This window comes from Primulina tabacum, chromosome 3, assembly GCF_025594145.1.
Source record: "Primulina tabacum isolate GXHZ01 chromosome 3, ASM2559414v2, whole genome shotgun sequence".
NCBI lineage: Eukaryota > Viridiplantae > Streptophyta > Magnoliopsida > Lamiales > Gesneriaceae > Primulina > Primulina tabacum.
Window position 1 is genome coordinate 18,931,361 of NC_134552.1, and position 17,609 is coordinate 18,948,969.

The 17,609-nt window shown below is 34.4% G+C and overlaps 2 protein-coding genes across 2 annotated transcripts; both read right to left on the minus strand.

Moving 5' to 3' along the window:
• Window positions 1-2,254: 2,254 nt before the first annotated feature.
• Window positions 2,255-5,086, minus strand: LOC142540949 (non-specific lipid transfer protein GPI-anchored 3-like). Its single transcript, XM_075647442.1, has 4 exons — window positions 4,989-5,086; window positions 2,990-3,247; window positions 2,640-2,690; window positions 2,255-2,479 (listed from the first exon to the last, which is right to left on the minus strand). The coding sequence occupies exons 2-4, from the start codon at window positions 3,138-3,140 to the stop codon at window positions 2,367-2,369; spliced, it is 315 nt and encodes a 104-aa protein (XP_075503557.1). The 5' UTR covers window positions 3,141-3,247; window positions 4,989-5,086; the 3' UTR covers window positions 2,255-2,366.
• A 491-nt stretch (window positions 5,087-5,577) lies between these two features.
• LOC142540948 (uncharacterized) lies at window positions 5,578-14,079 on the minus strand. Its single transcript, XM_075647441.1, has 7 exons — window positions 13,955-14,079; window positions 12,603-12,684; window positions 12,422-12,489; window positions 12,217-12,314; window positions 9,166-9,302; window positions 8,917-8,984; window positions 5,578-5,746 (listed from the first exon to the last, which is right to left on the minus strand). Exons 1-7 carry the CDS (start codon window positions 13,963-13,965, stop codon window positions 5,593-5,595), a joined length of 618 nt encoding a protein of 205 aa, XP_075503556.1. The 5' UTR covers window positions 13,966-14,079; the 3' UTR covers window positions 5,578-5,592.
• Between the last annotated feature and the right edge of the window lie 3,530 nt (window positions 14,080-17,609).

The following is a 17,609-nucleotide window of genomic DNA, read 5'->3' on the forward strand; positions in this document are numbered from 1 at the left end:
ACTTAACTTTTTATTAAATTACATGGTGTTAAAAAGCAGAATTGGTGCTTGGAGTTTGAGAATACTCATGTAACTACAACTATGTATAAAACGCAAACATCGGCTTGAAGTTTCAGACATATAAAAGCCTGATGTTCTCTGAGACAAATAACACAGATGTTGAGTTTACTAACAAATTTATAAGACATTTTAAAGGTAAAAATTGAAGTTTGTTTGAGGAAAGTTTATTGATTATAAATAGCTTTGGGCTGACTTTCAACTAACCCGAATTTGTACCTTGAAAATTGTTAATAATTTATGACAATAAACAATACTAATTTTTTAAAAAATAAATCAAATGAATCTAAGGAAGTCATTCAGTAAACTAAATAGATGGACCAAACTTCAGTGAAATTATACTAAGCCGAAAGGACTATTTCTTGGCATGTTTTAACTCTTGAATTTTAAAAATTATTTATGATACCTAGGGATAAAGTTAGAAAACATCCAAAGTTCTCTCAGAGAGCATGTGGAGTAGTTACTTGAATTTTTTTACATGTATGTTTTACCACTTTACATGGTGATTAAATATCAAATAAACTTTGTTAAATCTTTTTACATTTCAGCCCTGTACTCATTTCAGTCGATCATTCGGATTGAATGTTTAAAGAAAATCATGTAGAAAAAAAGATTGGGAGTGGCAGTGCCAGGATCCAAGGACAAAATTCCGAATAAAGAAGTCTTAATTAAATCCACATTTAGTTCTATATCCTAAACAGAAATGCCCTTGGAGATGAAGGTGAATGAAGTGTAAATCCAGTGCTCAAAGCATTGAATAGAATGAAATATGAATGATTTTGCCGTAACTAGGATGAGATGTCATCAAGACATAATTTTATATTGAGTCAGTATGGTGGGAATCACGTTTTATTGAAAATTATTTAGCAATCATTTGCTTTGCCTATATTTCAGGCTAGCTAAAATGTTGTTTTCACGTGGAATCTTAATTAGGCATCGAAGAAAACATGTTTTAAGACTTTTATGGAATGTGGATGACACACAATCTAGGTACAGAGTTCCACGATTGGGAGCTGAAAACATAAATTAGGAAAAGTTGAGATACTGGTTAATTCTGTTCCATATATCCAGCATAAATAAGAAGTAAAATCGTTTATTTTTTTTATTAATGTGAAAATCGAAGTGGAACTGTCGTTCTATTATGAAATATGTTACCTTCAATGCAATTGTCGATCTCAGTTGTTTTCGTGATTGCTCTCAAACAGTTTTGGCATGCATCATGCCATGTGATCGATTTGTTTTCAACCTTAGAAATAAGTCTTTCGAGAGAATAATAGTGATTACGTAGATGTATACAATAAGATAGGTAAACAATAATTGATATTGGATTGACTACAATAATGTTTTTGTTTGTGGATTGACTATTACATTTTACCTAAAATATAAATATTGAATACATTTGTCGAGATCAACTCCATCTGAATTGTTTTGTTTCATCCGACTCTATTATATATACATACATAAAACCTTAATCATTATACTTTTAATGTAAGAGTAGGTATCTTATGAGATGGTCTCACTAATCTTTATCTGTGAGACGGGTCAATCTTATCAATATTCATAATAAAAATTAATATTTTTTCATGAATGATCCAAATAAGAGATATCCGTCTCGCAAAATAAGACATGTGAGATCGTCTCATACAAGTTTTTGCCATACTTTAATTAGGAAAATTTTAACCAACTTAATCCCTTGGTAATTATTTTGACTTAAAAGAATTTTTAAAGAATTTGCCAATCATGAAATCAAAATGAATTTCATCATTGTTTTGATATTCTCAATGATTTTTTAGTTTCGAATGATGTCGTATACAAAGATTTTATCGTTTTACCTTCAAATTAATGAACTTTTGACCGATGATTCACATTCTTAAGAAAGAAATATTAATAATTAAATTATGAAAATTTAATCAAATTTTCGAACTCGATAATCTCAATGTGCCCCTAATCTCGAGGGGGTATTATCCACATATTATCATCACTAACTCACACAATCCCCAAGGTCTTAAATGATAATTTGACAATGGTCAATATCGGCTCTTTTAATATAATACAAATTTTTTATATTGTGAACACTAATCATTAGCACATGATGTCATCTCAGCGGTGCTCACATAAATGCTTATGGTAGGTGATCACTATATCAAAACTATATATATATATATGTGTGTGTGTATGCGGGAAGGAGATGGAAAGCATAAGAAGTGAGCATATTGTACAATTTTAGCAAATACCTTCGAAACAAAGAAATTTCAGTAATCTCTAATCAAAAGCCACAGTAGGCTACTTGACATCACCAAACATACATATCAATTAATCAGAATGCTAATTAAACTGAAAATGGCAGCCATGCTTAGAGATCCAGCAACATGGGAAATCACACTGCTGCCTGCGCTTTTGGGAGGTGGACTTACAGCAGAACCTGAAACAATATTTCTTCGGATAATAAATCTTAACCAAGATTTCAAAATCACCATTTTAAGTTATCGGGTTAATTTTATGTTTCTAATTAAATGGAATAATTAAAAGTGAAATAATACATAAACACAAAGTAGTTAATATATGAATGCATAAAAATTTACCAGTCGAAGGAGCGGGTGGAGCCTTTAGGGAACCAGTGGGAGTGGGTGCACCTGGAGAACAGTCGAATAAATTAAACCCCTTAAACCGGATTTTTTTATCAGTTCATGCATGTTTTTTTTAAAAAAATGTATAAATATCAACATGTATTATATCTTAATTTATTATCAAATTTTATATCAAGAAACATAAATATTCATTTTTGCGTGAGCCGTAGCTATTGGTAGAGACGCCAATAAACTCGAATGGATGGGATCAATGACCATAATGTGTAACCATATTTGAAATATATAAAATGCTACACATAAAAACACAGAATTTCCAAAAAAAATTAAAATAAAATAAAATTTACCCTTTTTGCAAATGGATACATCGGCACTTGCACCACAAGATTTTGCAAGATTGAGTCCATCCTGTTGAGTCACGTTGAGACTTTTCAAGATATCCGGATTGTTGAACACAGCGCAGAGGCATTGGCTTTCCTGGGATACCACCTGTTTCATCGGCACGCAGCACGACGGCGGCGGGGTGGTCTGTGACTTGAGATACGGCTGGCACGGCAGTAGTTTCTGGATGCATGGCAGCGGATCCCCGCCGTGGTCACCACCACCTTCATGAGAAAAACCCATAAAAACCAGAGAGCATGTCACGAGAAAGAAAAAGCAAATAGAGTTGGATTTCGCCATGGATTTCTAGGTTTCAGAAAAGGGTTTTTTTTTCCCCGTCTTTTGTGAGTGAGAGGGAATGCAGGGTTTGCATGGGATTTTATGAATGAATTAAGGAAGATATCTTGCTCACCTCAATATTAGGAACGGATTTTAAGGTAGTTATAATCTTGATCATGTATAAGGATTTTTTACCTTAACAGACAAGAAATGGAGAAAAAATAAGGGAATTTTTTTTTCTACTAAATTGTTTAAATTTGAATTTTCATCCATTAACTTCTCAAACTTTGATCTTGATGTCTTAAATTTTACCTTTCAGCTATTTTGCTCTAATTGCGATGTGGTGTGCCGAACACACTTCAGCAATTTATGATGTCACGTTAACATCTTCAAGAGTCGTATCTACGTTCAAGCGAAAAATGATCAAAAAGTTTAAAAAAAATATTTTTTTTTTATTGCATCACAACCAAACTTAAATATTTAATGGACTAAAACTCAATATAGAACAAGTTAGTGCACCAAAAAAAAATGTATCCAATCAAAATTAAATTTTGTAGATTTTAAGTTTCATTAGACATAAGATATCATATTCACATTTAAAATATGTACGTGTATCCATCAATTAATAAGATACGGTTTTCAAAAAAAAAAAAAAATCGATTAAGGACAAGTTTTGAATGTTTTTATTTTAATCAAAATCAAAGATAAGATATAGCGATACTCAATATAATTCCATAGTTTTGCCATTCAGCTATTAACGGAATACACAAATTATTATCAACCAAAGAAAATGATGAATGAGCATTAATTAAGATTCAATATGAGAAATAGCTTTTGATACTTTATATTTTTAAGCGTCCAGAGAAAAATATTTTTTTCGATAAATTGCTTCATTTTATTATTTAATCGAAGAAATTTCATATAATCCCATTCACTAATTTATCTATTTTTCTCTCAAATCAATATCATCCATGCCATATTTAAATTTGATTTCACTATCATCTCATGCATCATATATTCAAAGCTAATTAATCATACACTGAATTGGGAATTCACCCTTGACTTTGGATATATTTTAGAACAAAAACTTGTGTAAGACAATCTCACGGATTATATTTTGTGAGACATGTCTCTTATTTGGGTCATCCATGAAAAAATATTACTTTTTATGCTAAGAGTATTACTTTTTATTGTGAATATCGATAGGATTGACCCGTCTCACAGATAAAAATTCGTGAGACAAGTCTTACAAGAGACCTACTCATATTTTAGATATATAGATGTGTATTTTTGGGTTTTGGATGTGTTTAGGATTGAATTTCAAAAGGCTCAACATTGGTTGTTGAGAGCTACGAAAGAAAATGGAGGATAACATTTTACTAAAAATTAGGTCATATTTCGTACAATATATATCGTTAATTTAGTTATACATTGCATATACTTAAATAGAAGTGGCATCATATACATTCAAGTTGTGTATATTTAAATAACAAAAATAAATAGATTAATTACCACTCTCAAAGAAAATCTGATGTATAAGAAACGCAAGAGCATTTTCATCATTTACTTATAGTCCGATACCTGGAAAAAATACAAGGTTTTGAACTGCCAGATATGAAAATCAACAGCCCAGATTAGCAAAAAATACGAGGAGGAGAAAGAAAGAAAGAAGAAGAAAAAACTCACAAGTCTAATACAATAGGCATTTAATTTATAGCCCTCAAGTTTCCTTCTCACTGATGCGAGCATCCTTAATTTGGCAAAACTCAATCCAGGCGTTCCATTTGTAAAGTGAGAGCCAAGAATATTTCACACAATGACACCGTGCCTTAAAGATAGAAGCATGCACTTCATAGAGTAACTTATATGTGCATATATACATATACAACTGGATCTAAGACTGAACTCATAGGCGTGCTTTGTTTGGGTTATAGAAGGAATTTTTTCCCAAATCTTTAACTCATTCTGTGCCACTGTTATTCCATCAATTCTCAATAAATATGTAGACTGTTTTAAAAATGGTTTCGAATTTCCAATCATCTTACTTTCAAAAAATTGAACAAATGTTCAAATAAACATATATTATCTCAGCTTCCAAATCTTTTCATCACACCTACATCACTCTGTAAATATTCCAAAACTATTTGAAAATCACTGATAAGTCTAAATAATTTGAAGCCAACCAAATGCCAGTATAACTGATTATTACTTACTTTAACTACATCAAAGTTGCGAGAGTGTTTAGTTAGGAAAAGTAATAGAAGGTCTCTTCAGATTCATTTCTAACACTTCACAAAAAAACGGAGAATTCAACTATTATAAGACACAGACAGGCTCCATGGAATGCATTTAGAAAAGAATAGCATGATCTGAGAATTACCTCCCAGAGGCCATCATTAAGATAATGCATATTATCCACACCAATCCCCTTGTTAATTGCTCGTCTGCATTTGAGAAAACCATGGTGCATAATAAAAGGCAAATAATTTTCTTTTTGGGTAAAAGAAAATGTTAATGTTTTATACAGACACCTAAAACAGGTTCAGACACATAAAACCTGGGAACCAGAGGCCTGCCATTCGTGGGGCCATAAATGACCCAGTGGGAATGAGAAGTAAACCTCACCCAGGCCCAGCCCGTCTGCATAATAGGACTGGGCACAGAATCTGACTCTTAAATAGTATCTAACATGTAAGTTCAAACTATCATATAATAACCAACACCTTTCATTTTGAGAATTCAGTTCAGGTCCAGCTAGACAGGAAAATAAGCGGCGAAAAAAATGTGGACACAACATGGTTCAGAGGCGGATGTGATTGCTCAGATATAATCCATTTATGGTAAGACAAATTAGGGAATGGGAGATAAGAGTTCAGTTGAGCCGTACTGAGTCACAACAGAAACTGTGACGGTTGAGCTCCATAAAGAGAAAATAAACCAGCGGAATAAGCACACGAAATGTAATACTCCAAAATATATATGTATATATATGTTAAAATATATAAATATGTAAATCATAATAATAATAATTATTAAAGCTTTAAAATATATATTTATGGTTGCTTCTTAGGTTATCAATAGTTGATAAGTGTCAAGGTTGGCCTTAACACTTGGCAACATTCCAACATATATTCATGGCTATACATAAACTTCATTTTACTCAGAAAAACAGATAAAAACGACCAAAATAATTCTATAAAAATGTTGGAAAAAAGCTAGGAAAATACCCCTAAATAAGAAAAAATCTGAATATAGAAAAAAATCTCTTCAAAAATTCCCAAAAAAATCCCAAACCTACCTCTTATCCAACCCAGGAATCATCTAGACTGGAAGCTGTACCAAACCTATAAGCAGAATCGGAGCCAAAAAAAAATAAAACCGTGAAGAACACAAGCTGCTCAAGTCCAGAATTTGCTCTTCTCAGGTTGCATGTTCATGCATTTAAAACTCGTGTTTATTGCTTATTTTAGGTTTCGGTTATAACTTAAAAATTGTTCCTTGTGTTATATATAGTCCATGCAAGGCAACAGATTGTCCTAGAAGTCATCGGAGTCGTATTTTTTCCGGCGACAAAGTGGCACGCCCACTGTTTTGAAATTCAAATTCTGGGCAAAATGGGATGCGATTTTATAAAAATGTTGTATGCAAAAGTTGTATATCTTGATGAATTAAGTCTATCCTGAAAGTTCCGGCAGTGCATGGTGTCGGAGGCTCGGTCACGCGCCTTAGCGGTTGCGCATGCAACCCACGCGCCGTCTTGATTACCGGAATTTTCATTCCCGACGTTTTCCGCACTTGCTCAAGGCTATAATTTCAAATTTCAGAATTTTCGGACTAGCCTATGAATTTTTGATTAAGAAAACAAGGTCATTCGCCACAAATTTTTGGGATGGTTAACTTCGACATTGATGCTTCTGGATTTCAATCATGCATGCTGTTTTTGAACTTGGTTATTAAAAGTAAAATGTTTATCATGATGTCAAGTATATACAAAGTCCATTCAATGGTCGGAAACAATACCGGGCCCCTTGAAGACCAGTTTGCAAATACCCAATCTGGACTACATGGGTATAGAATTCAGAAAATCGTTCTTTGCAAAAGTTAAAAAACTCAACAAGATACACCTACTGTGAAAATTTTAGAATTTTTGGAGTCGATTTCGAATTATTATGAATTTTCTTGCAATTTTAAAGTTGTACCCAAACCCAAATTTGACCAAGCATTGAACTTAGACAAGTCAATTATATAGGAATCTTACTAACACATAAATTATCACAAAATTGATGATTATAGGAATATTGAAGCAATTGGAGTGACAAAGCAAATCATTGAGTAAGATAGAAAGGTGAGGTTTATTACCCATGTTATTTAATATGATCTGTTTGGCATCTGGCCTGAAATTTATTGTAATTTCCTCAACTACTAATTTTTCTATATGTTGCATCGTATTGAGTAATTCGGAATTTAATTGATCATATTGATTTACATATTTGATTGTCTGGCGTACTTGATTCTTTGTTAATTAATGATATATGATTGTAAACAAATGACTGAATGGAGCCAGGACAACGGTCACTGTACCTGACCGTACCGAATTTCTAATCCACTGGACAACGTGGCATAGGCCCGAAAAGTGAGTCCAATGAACGGTTTCAAACCCGGATATATGGTTTATCTGAACAACGTGGCTTCGGTCCGGCATTGCAAGTTCATATTGGCTCGTAGTTGATCGATTGTATGGATTCTACATGAGTATGTGGGTAAAAATGCTACACCGAATGATGGTGGAAGTCACCTCTTTAGCCCACATATCCATTCTAGAATATAGAACAGTCACTGCATGTTTTTTACATTACTAATTACTTCATCGTCTCTTTCATTACAATACATCCTAACATATTGATTACAATCTTGATACAATATTAATTTATTGGACATATATATACATATGTATATATGAAAGTCCAGATTATTACTTCACTAAGTCCTCAAATACATGAAATTGTATTTCTATTTACCCTAAATTCCAGATATAGGAGAACCAGAGTAACACCCGGAAGAAAATTAAAAAGAGTTAATTTGTTAGATTGCCTTGTACTGTATTGTAAAATAATATATCGTATGGTTGTTTAGAGTATGCATTGTTTGAGGCAATGTCATTTATTTGAATAAATTGTAGTTACGCTTCCGCTATTGTATTAATGTTTATATGTTTAAAAGTTAGGGGCCCACACCAAAAATAAAAAGATGTAGCATGCCTTTGAGGAACAAATATATACCCAAAAGCGATAGGTGTCAGTCTGCCCTAATTTAATGTACAATGGATAGCTGTCCCCTAGCAAGTGGGAAGGAAGAAAGTAAATGCAGACATTTTTATGCTAACCCCAAGAGAAGTACACATTCACAAAATGATGTGTTCACAGCTCCTGAAAGTACGTTGTTGGCATAGATTTAAAAAAAACAGCTTCCGCTAAATAAGTAAAACATAAAAAAAAATTAACATATTTGAAGGCAAAAAAATTAAACAGATAGTAGACATTAGATCTAAAACTAACTTCCACGAAATATGTAAGAAAAAAACTTTTTAGCATATTCCAAAACAAAATCAACTCACATATCTTTGGCTGACAATTTTGTAAATCCAATAGCAAGAGCATGTTCTTTCCCTTCTGCCATTATAGCCTAATTGAGATAAATAATAAAATGACGATTGTTGTTACTTCAAAAGTAAATGAAGCAAGTCTCACTAAGGCATGAGAAAAACAAATTATAATATCCACGCAACAAGCAGTTAAGGACAAACTGTAGTTGCTTCCACGCACACAGGAAGCAATGACAGAATAATTTCAATGTTAAGACTAACCACCGGAGTTTCAGCATCGACTTTATCATCCAAGGCACCCCCAGGAGAAGTAAGCCCCGGACACATTATATTTGCACCAGAAAGTACAAATTTTATTGCTCCCCTGTCAACTTGCAACTTCTTCATTATATTTGGGTCTGCAAAAGGAAAAACACAGTTAATAAAATTTGAAAGCTAAGCGGACTCAAAAATCATTACAAGAAACTTACTCAAAATAACGTATCTGTTTGACAAACTAAATATTTTTGCTAGGTGAATTTGACAAAAAAGGAAATTTGCAGCTCTCCCTCACAGTTTCATCAAGGATTTTCTTTCTTTAAATTTTATCTTACTCTAAATCAAGCTAATGTAAAGCAATAAGTAGATTAGGTGAATGGAGAAAGTTCACGGTGTATGTTATGTTCACCCAGGAAAGAGGTCGATCAGCATAAACCATCCTTTTATAAAATGAGTACATGAAATTTTATTACCAGCTGCTAGATCAGTAAATAAAGTAAATGATAGGTGTCGTTTTTGCATGTTCTATTGTGTTGTTTTCACTCCGTTATTGCATGATTCTATTGTGTTGAGTCTTCATTTCATTCATTTCCGTTCATAATTTATGCATATGGTCATTCCTCACGTGTGTTGGCCGGTTTGCAGGGATAACAGCCAAAATGATGGAGATAAGGTGAAAAGTTGAAATCCTGGCGAGAATGAAGCGCTCTAGGGCGGTGCTTTTCAGCCGCCCCAGCGTGAATGCGTACGAAACTGATGCACGAACAAAGTCGAGCGCGCTAGGGCGGTTATTTTTTGCCTTTCCGGCTCGCAAAGATGAAGAAACAAGTGTTGGAACAGAAGACCTCGCGCTAGGGCAGTATTTCCATTCCGGCATGCTCGGAAGAAAACGTGAAGTACAAGACAGAACATGTCGTGCTAGGACGGTGTTTTTTGACTGCTGCAGCAAGACGCGATAAGAAAAAAAATATCTCAGATTTTCGACTTTTATGGACTCCAAAGGGACATCAATAAATTAGGGAACCCTAGCAGACGTGAAAGGGAAGGAATACACACAAATCATTATATACACGAACACAAGCAGCCGCCGCACGAGGAAAACCTGAGTTGAGGAGACAAGCAAGGAAGACAAGTTTTCGCGCCTCTTCTCGTTCTTCCATTTCTTTTAATATTATTTGGTGAAGAAACTTTGTTTAATTATTGTTTTGATGATAAACGGTAGTACCAAGTTCTATTTTGTTAAGATTTAGTGGATCCTACCACAAAACTTGGTTCATGATAATTTAATCTTCGACATTTGATTATGTTTGATCGTGTTATTAATATTATTTGAATTGTTGAAGCGTACCTAACTTCTACAATATGTTATATTGTTCTTAATTCGAGATAAGATTTTTACCTAACTTCTACAATATGTTATATTGTTCTTAATTCGAGATAAGATTTTGCAGTAGGAACGAATAATATAATCCATAGATTTACAATTTACACAATATATGAAATTGGATACATGTTGACAGTGATAGTCCAATTGGTCGAAAGCTAGGAAATTCTACAAATCGTTCATGCAATCGCCTATGATAAATAATTAAAGAGATTTAATTATTTCATTATATTGAATTAGTTTATCATAACTTGTTAATAATTTAGAGAATCTCGTAAAAAAAATAATTGTTGGAGTTAATTATTGAATCAACGTGAATTGAAAATTCCAACAAATTACTTAACATCTGATTTCAATATTTGCTTAAGTTTATTTTTGTGTTGTTAAATTCTAGTTTGGTTGGAAATTCATACACTCAATCCTCCCATGTTATTGTTAACAAGCAGCTAAAGATTTATTTTCTATGATAAAATTTGTATGATACAGTCTCTATGAGATGATACTTGTATTCATATGTATACTTATAACTTGACTCATGCACTTGTGATTTATTCTAGTATAAAGGTTTATTTTATTGCACATTTTATAGTACAAGAAAAAATCTATTGTTATTCTTAGTTATTCTCTTTATTTATAATCCAACTGCTAGTAGTTATCATCCTCAGTCTGAGAGGAACAACGCGCGGAGATCCATGGGATTTCATCAAGTAGATGATTATTTTACTGCTATGGTTGCACAGTTGGATGTCATTAATGATAAAATTGACAGTTTGAGCATGGGAGGTCCTGCCATAGCCATTCAGAAGGTATTTTGTGATATATGTGGTGGTGAACATATCACCAAGTATTGTCAATATGGAAATCCTTTCTATGTACCATAGAAGGAGCCAGTCAACCATGTGGGTAGCCAATATCGTCCTAGAAACGACCCCCTATTCAAACACATTATCCTGGTAGGAGACAACATCCAAATTTTTCATGAGTTGGTCAGAATGATCAAAAGGATAAATCCATCAATCTGCATGCCTGAAATCTTGATGGAAGAAAAGTATTCACATTTGATGCAACCTCATAGGAGACTCAACTCAAAGATGCAGTGGGTAGTAAAAGTTGAGACCATCAAACTTCTAGATACAGATATTATCTATCTTATATCTGACAATGCATTGATAAGTCATATTCAATGTGTGCCTAAGAAGGGTGATATAATTATGGTTAAAGATGAGTTAATCCCCACTAGGATAGTTACGGTTTGGCGGGTGTGTATTAATTATAGAAAATTAAATGATGCAAAGCGTAAAGATCATTTTCTCCACTCCTTCATTGATCAGATGCTTGAGAGATTGGTCGGTCATGAATTTTATTGTTTTTTAAATGGATATTCGGAAAATAACCAAATCACAAGTGCACCACGTTCACTTATCCTTATGGTACTTTTGTATTTAGACGTGTCCTTTTGGTTTCTGTAATGCACCCGTCACTTTTCAAAGATGTATGACCGCTATATTTCATGACATAGTATTTTCAAGATGTGCTGGATGTAGCTTCAGATTATCAATCAAATCACCTTTTAACTATCTCAGAGGTCAGCAGCCACTTTTGCAGCAGCTAAATTAATGTGTTTAAACCGTATCTCATGTATAACACACTGCAGAAAATGAATTGCTTACACTGATGAAGAAGCTTTAAAGTTGGCATATATGGTCCATCACGAATGTTGAAAAACAGAGGCACGTTGTTTACCAGGACCAGATTCAGATGATTTTGACTTCACAAAAGAAAAACGGAGATATTGTAACATCAGAAACAGAATCAAAGACTGCAAAGTATAACTATCGAGTACCCAGCTATAGGAGTTTTCAGAAAGAGAGAAACCATTTTGCAACAATCAGTGGAGACTTTTTTGGCAGCAAATCTTCCAACACAGGTTCAAGTCCTGGGTACTGAAGAAAAGAAAAGAAAAGAAAAGGTACAGCACTTGCAGTAGATGTAGAATCTAAATCCAGAAGTACTTGTCACCATTCAAAAGGTTAAAAATGTGAGAATCATTCCAAACCTCATCTGCAATGCTTTGCCGAATTTTTCGTTGCACAGATGCCTTCACTTGATTTTGGGCAGAAACTTCTTCAGATGAGAACCTAAAAGCCGAAACTAAGAAGATTGTCAGATATTAATGCAATGTCAATGGACCAAATGAGGGTCATAAAGAAAGCTAGAGCATCATCATCCACGAAAAGAAAAGACCAAACCCAAACTAATTAGGCAGCAGAATCACAAAGGCTGTTCAAATCACAACTAAAGCAATAAATTACACCCATATTACAAAGATGAAAATTGTCTAATGGCAGGAATATATTGAAATTCCTAGCAGCAGCTGTAGAAATTAATGGCACAGTGGAATAATCGAGTAAAAGAGGCATGCCGTACTTTTTCACCAGGTTAAGCAAGTTGAGAGACTTTTGAAAATTAATGGGATACAAAACTACCTGAGAAAAGACAATGAAGAATATACAGACCGGCAGCCTTCTGCTTTTAGAGAAACAAAGGAGGGTAGACTGTGAAGAGAATTGTCAATCAAGAAAGTTTTAGTGAAAAGTATGAGATAGGATGGGTATTTCCTTCTCCATGAATACGTCGAAAAGTAATTTCAAATGGTTTACAAAGGCTTTCAGGGAATCAACTCAAATTACAAAATGAGGATTTTAGCAATGTCTTCACCATCTACTGTATTTGGTAGGTCAGGAAAAGTATAGTTTTTGAGGGTCTGTGCTTAGCATTGATTCGCTATTAGTTAAATCAAGTTGCATATTTTGGAAGCACGTAACATCACCCAATTACATTTTTTAGGGGACATAGTTGCATAGACGTTGTACCATGAAATCTTTAATTCTACCGATAAAAAAATAGGAAACAAATGGACCGGGAAAAGAAGTACGCTTTCTAATAAACATTATGGCCAGCAAATAATAATTGGCAATTTGGCATATAATTTCCAGCCTATAAGCTGAAGCAAACAATCTTCATTAAATAATTTGCACAATAACGACCATTCTAAATCCTTTTTTCCACCAAATTGGCAATTCCCCCTTTACATTCTGTTTTTTTCCAACCTAAGTGGTTTCAGTAGAAGACAAAATCACTCACATGAAAAATAAAAAATTTCCAATTTACAGCTGCACCAAAAGTCCCCAGAAAGAAAGATGAGAAGCAACATACAACATTCAACCAACCAACCAAAACTTGTACATACAAGATCACAGGGGAGAAAAAGGTTAAACCGCTCGGAGTGTGAGATTAAACACAATTAAAAATAGGATCCTCCATGCGTTCATCTAGTTGTTCTAAACAATCGAGTGGAACCAAAAAATCACAGTAGATTCAATCGAATACAAAGAATTTAGCTCTTACTTCTTGAACATTCTTCCGGGAAGTGCGCGAAGAGTTATAGCTTAAACAGAAACGAACAAAGCGAATGACAACGGTGATTCGACGAATATGGTAGGGCGGGCTTATTTGATGACCTCCGATAAAAAAATAAAAAATAAAAAAAAAATTATAGTATTAATTATATTGTTCAAATAAATAAATATTTATATAATTATTATCTATATTATATATTAAATTTCCGTTCAATTTTTTTCCAAGATTTTAATCCAAAACCAGTAGCTCGCTTTTTTTCAATCTAATTTTTTTTAAATAATAAAAGAAAAAACACCTCCTAAATTAATTCTTTATTCATTTCTCCATAATTTTACCCTAATTTTTTATATGAGATTTCAAGCGATCGGGAACATGATGTCAATTTAAAGGGATTATATGTGTCACTTCAGTGTGTGGTTCCATGGATTTCATGGAATTTGATGGGGTTTGAATTTGAAATCTCATTTTGATTATTTGGTATGATGAACTTTTAAAATGGAATTGGTATTACTGAAACGTCGACTAAACTATTGATTTTATTTATTTTTAATTAATCCAAGCCTTGGCCGAATCCAACATACACATAAAACTTATAAAATTTGAAACATAATCCATAAAATAATTCCAACTACTAAGTAAGATCAACTGCAATTGAAATCCTCAAATGTGAATCCAAATTAAAAGTTACTCTTTAAAATAAACATCAACATATTACTAAAAAGCTGTCAACCATCACAACATAAAAATCATGAACATTTTGAAATACTGTTTTAACAATAACCCTAATAAAATAATAATTTGCGGAAGAATCACAAGGTCCTCGGGCTTCTCGTGCACTACCAACTCAGTCCACTCAGTCCTCAGCACCTCCAATCTCCTCAACAGCATGCTAACCTGCATCAATCATATCTAGTGAGTCTAAAGACTTAACACACCTGAACCGTATAACAAAGTACATATACATATCAAGCAACAGTGAAAAGTACGGTAATTAAAATAACTTTCATGATCTTCAAAAGCATAAGCATAAACATAAACATATTCTATTCAAATCATGTCATCATATACGTATTCGTTTTTTTTTTTATTGAATTAAGATCATTAGTTGTGACTTTCGTATCAGCTATTGGTCGATGGATCTATATACGTATAATCATGGTACCGGCCAGGCGACGGGGACATCAGTGACACTCTCACCCGTAAACTGAGCATTGGTCTTGCATGTTTCGTGTTCATATTTGTCACAATCAAGTCATCTCCTTCAAACATGTCATCATATTCATCATTTATAAAATATCATGCATATACATACATTTTTTTGAAAACAAGCATGCAACGTATTTTCAGCATTTTTTTATATAAAAATTCCATATTTATATAAAATAAACATTTTAAACATGCATACTGCTAACTCAATTCAGATGCGAAATGATCATTTTGCCCGTGAAACCCTAATTTGATCATTTTACCCCTAGATCTTAAACTTCGATCTGAATCCATCCAAACTTATCAAAACACCTTAAAACATACTTTCAATCATTTCTTAGACATAAACTTGAGTCCATTCATTAAATTCTCTAATTCGTTTTAAAACTTGGACCGGAGTCTCGGTTTTAACCTGAATCAACCCGAAACTCAACCAAACTTTCCCAAACTTAAACCATGACTTAACCACACATGACCAGCCCTTAAACAGCCTAATGAAAACCGTTTAGGACCCTGAAGGGCTCCTGAAAAGCTGCTGTAATTTCCTGTACACGTGAGCCGAAATCCTATTCCACAACCAAGACAAATACTCGGCCTTAACCCAAACCAGCCGGACGAGGCCCTAACCAATCAACCTAGGACTAAGACCAAACCCTCTTGGACCGACCTAACAAGGGCCTATAGTAACATGCAAGCGGACGTGCCCAGGCCACTCGAAACACCACGCTCGCGCACCCCTTAATCAATCCTAGACACCCGATCTGTCCTTGGCTATGGCTAGCCATTCTTGGGCCTTATTGAACCATGATTCAGACTCTCCTGGGTTTGCATCATGGCCTGGTTCACACGGCAGCTGTAATGCCCGAGATTTTGATTATTGTAATCTGAAATGATTTGTTGATAATTGAAGTGATTATAGAGGGAACGGATCAGACCGGGAAAGCCAGAAAGAAGATTGAAGTTATGTGCGAGGTATGCGCGACCCCGTCGGGCGCATATGCGCGAGGTAGGCAGAGAACCTCGCGCATATGCGCGACAAGGATCGGCGCATATGCGCGAGTATGGCAGAGAATTGCAAAGAACCTCGCGCATATGCGCCGAGCGAGGGCGCGCATATGCGCGAGCTGCCGTGAGGTTACGCGCCGAGACAGAATGTCCCGCGCATATGCGCCGAGGAGGGTCGCGCATATGCGCGAGACGTGCAGCATAAGGATGAAGCCACTTGCCCTTGTGTCATGCAATATATATATACATCATGCAATTCTTCAGATTCAGTGGAAGAAAACGAAAAGAAAAGCTGGGAGAAAGCTTAAGTTCTTCAAACAAGAGATTTGTGATTCACGCAAGATCCGCCCGTCTGATTTTTAATCCGACTTCAGTACTGAGTTTCTATCGACGAGAGCTTCAACTGGACGTAAGTTTCTTATGTTTTTGATATGATTTGAAATTTTGATATTGCCAGAATCAGATATGATTGATATATGACGTTCTTGACATAAGTAGACATCGTATAATCGAGACCGGATTGAAGAACAGATATCGTATGAAATTATTATGATTTTCAGAATGGATTTGATTGAGATTTGATATAAGATTTTTATTGTTATCGATCATGAGTTGAGATTTGTATCTGTTGATATGTGTATTGCTGGGTATATTGAAATTGTGCAGTTATGCCGTTAAAACAGAATTAGATTGAGTTCTGATTATATCCAGTATTGATTTGAGTGGTGTATTGATATTGTACTCCTCGATATTGTCATTACCAGATTGAGTATAGACATATTTGAATTCGAGACTTCGACTTCGTCAGACCGAGAAGAGAAAGGTATAAATCAATGTTGATCCGGGATTGCACAACTCGAGTTTGATTTAACTTGAGTTTCCCAAAATCACATACTTGATTGTCATTGCCTCGATATGTTGCAATGTTTTAGATTATTATGCTTATTCTATTGATTTATAGTTAAGCAAATGTTATGTGAGGAGTCATGGGCGGATGTGCCTAGTCCTTAGGCTGATGTGCCTGAAATTTGGCGGAGATGCCAATTTGGCGGAGAGGCCAAGTCTTTGGCAGAGGTGCCAAGACACCGGACGTTTGGTCATATCGATGTTGCCTAGGAGTAGAGCGACTTCTATCGCCGAGATTCGATATGGACAGGACCAAAGTCCGTAAATAAGAACGTACCGCCACCGAGATCGGGAGAGTAGGTGGGAGATTGTTACGTTCTTATTCAGATCGGAATCCCTAGATTAGGAACGAGTCGAGTCAGAGAGTATGAGTCGGAGTTTAATTTACAGTGTTATATCAATTCAGTCTTTCAGATTTGATACATGTTATTGACATTTGTTTCATGCTTTTATATCTGTTTATATGATTGCATGTATACATGATTTATACTGGGAATGTATTTCTCACCGGAGTTATCCAGGGTGT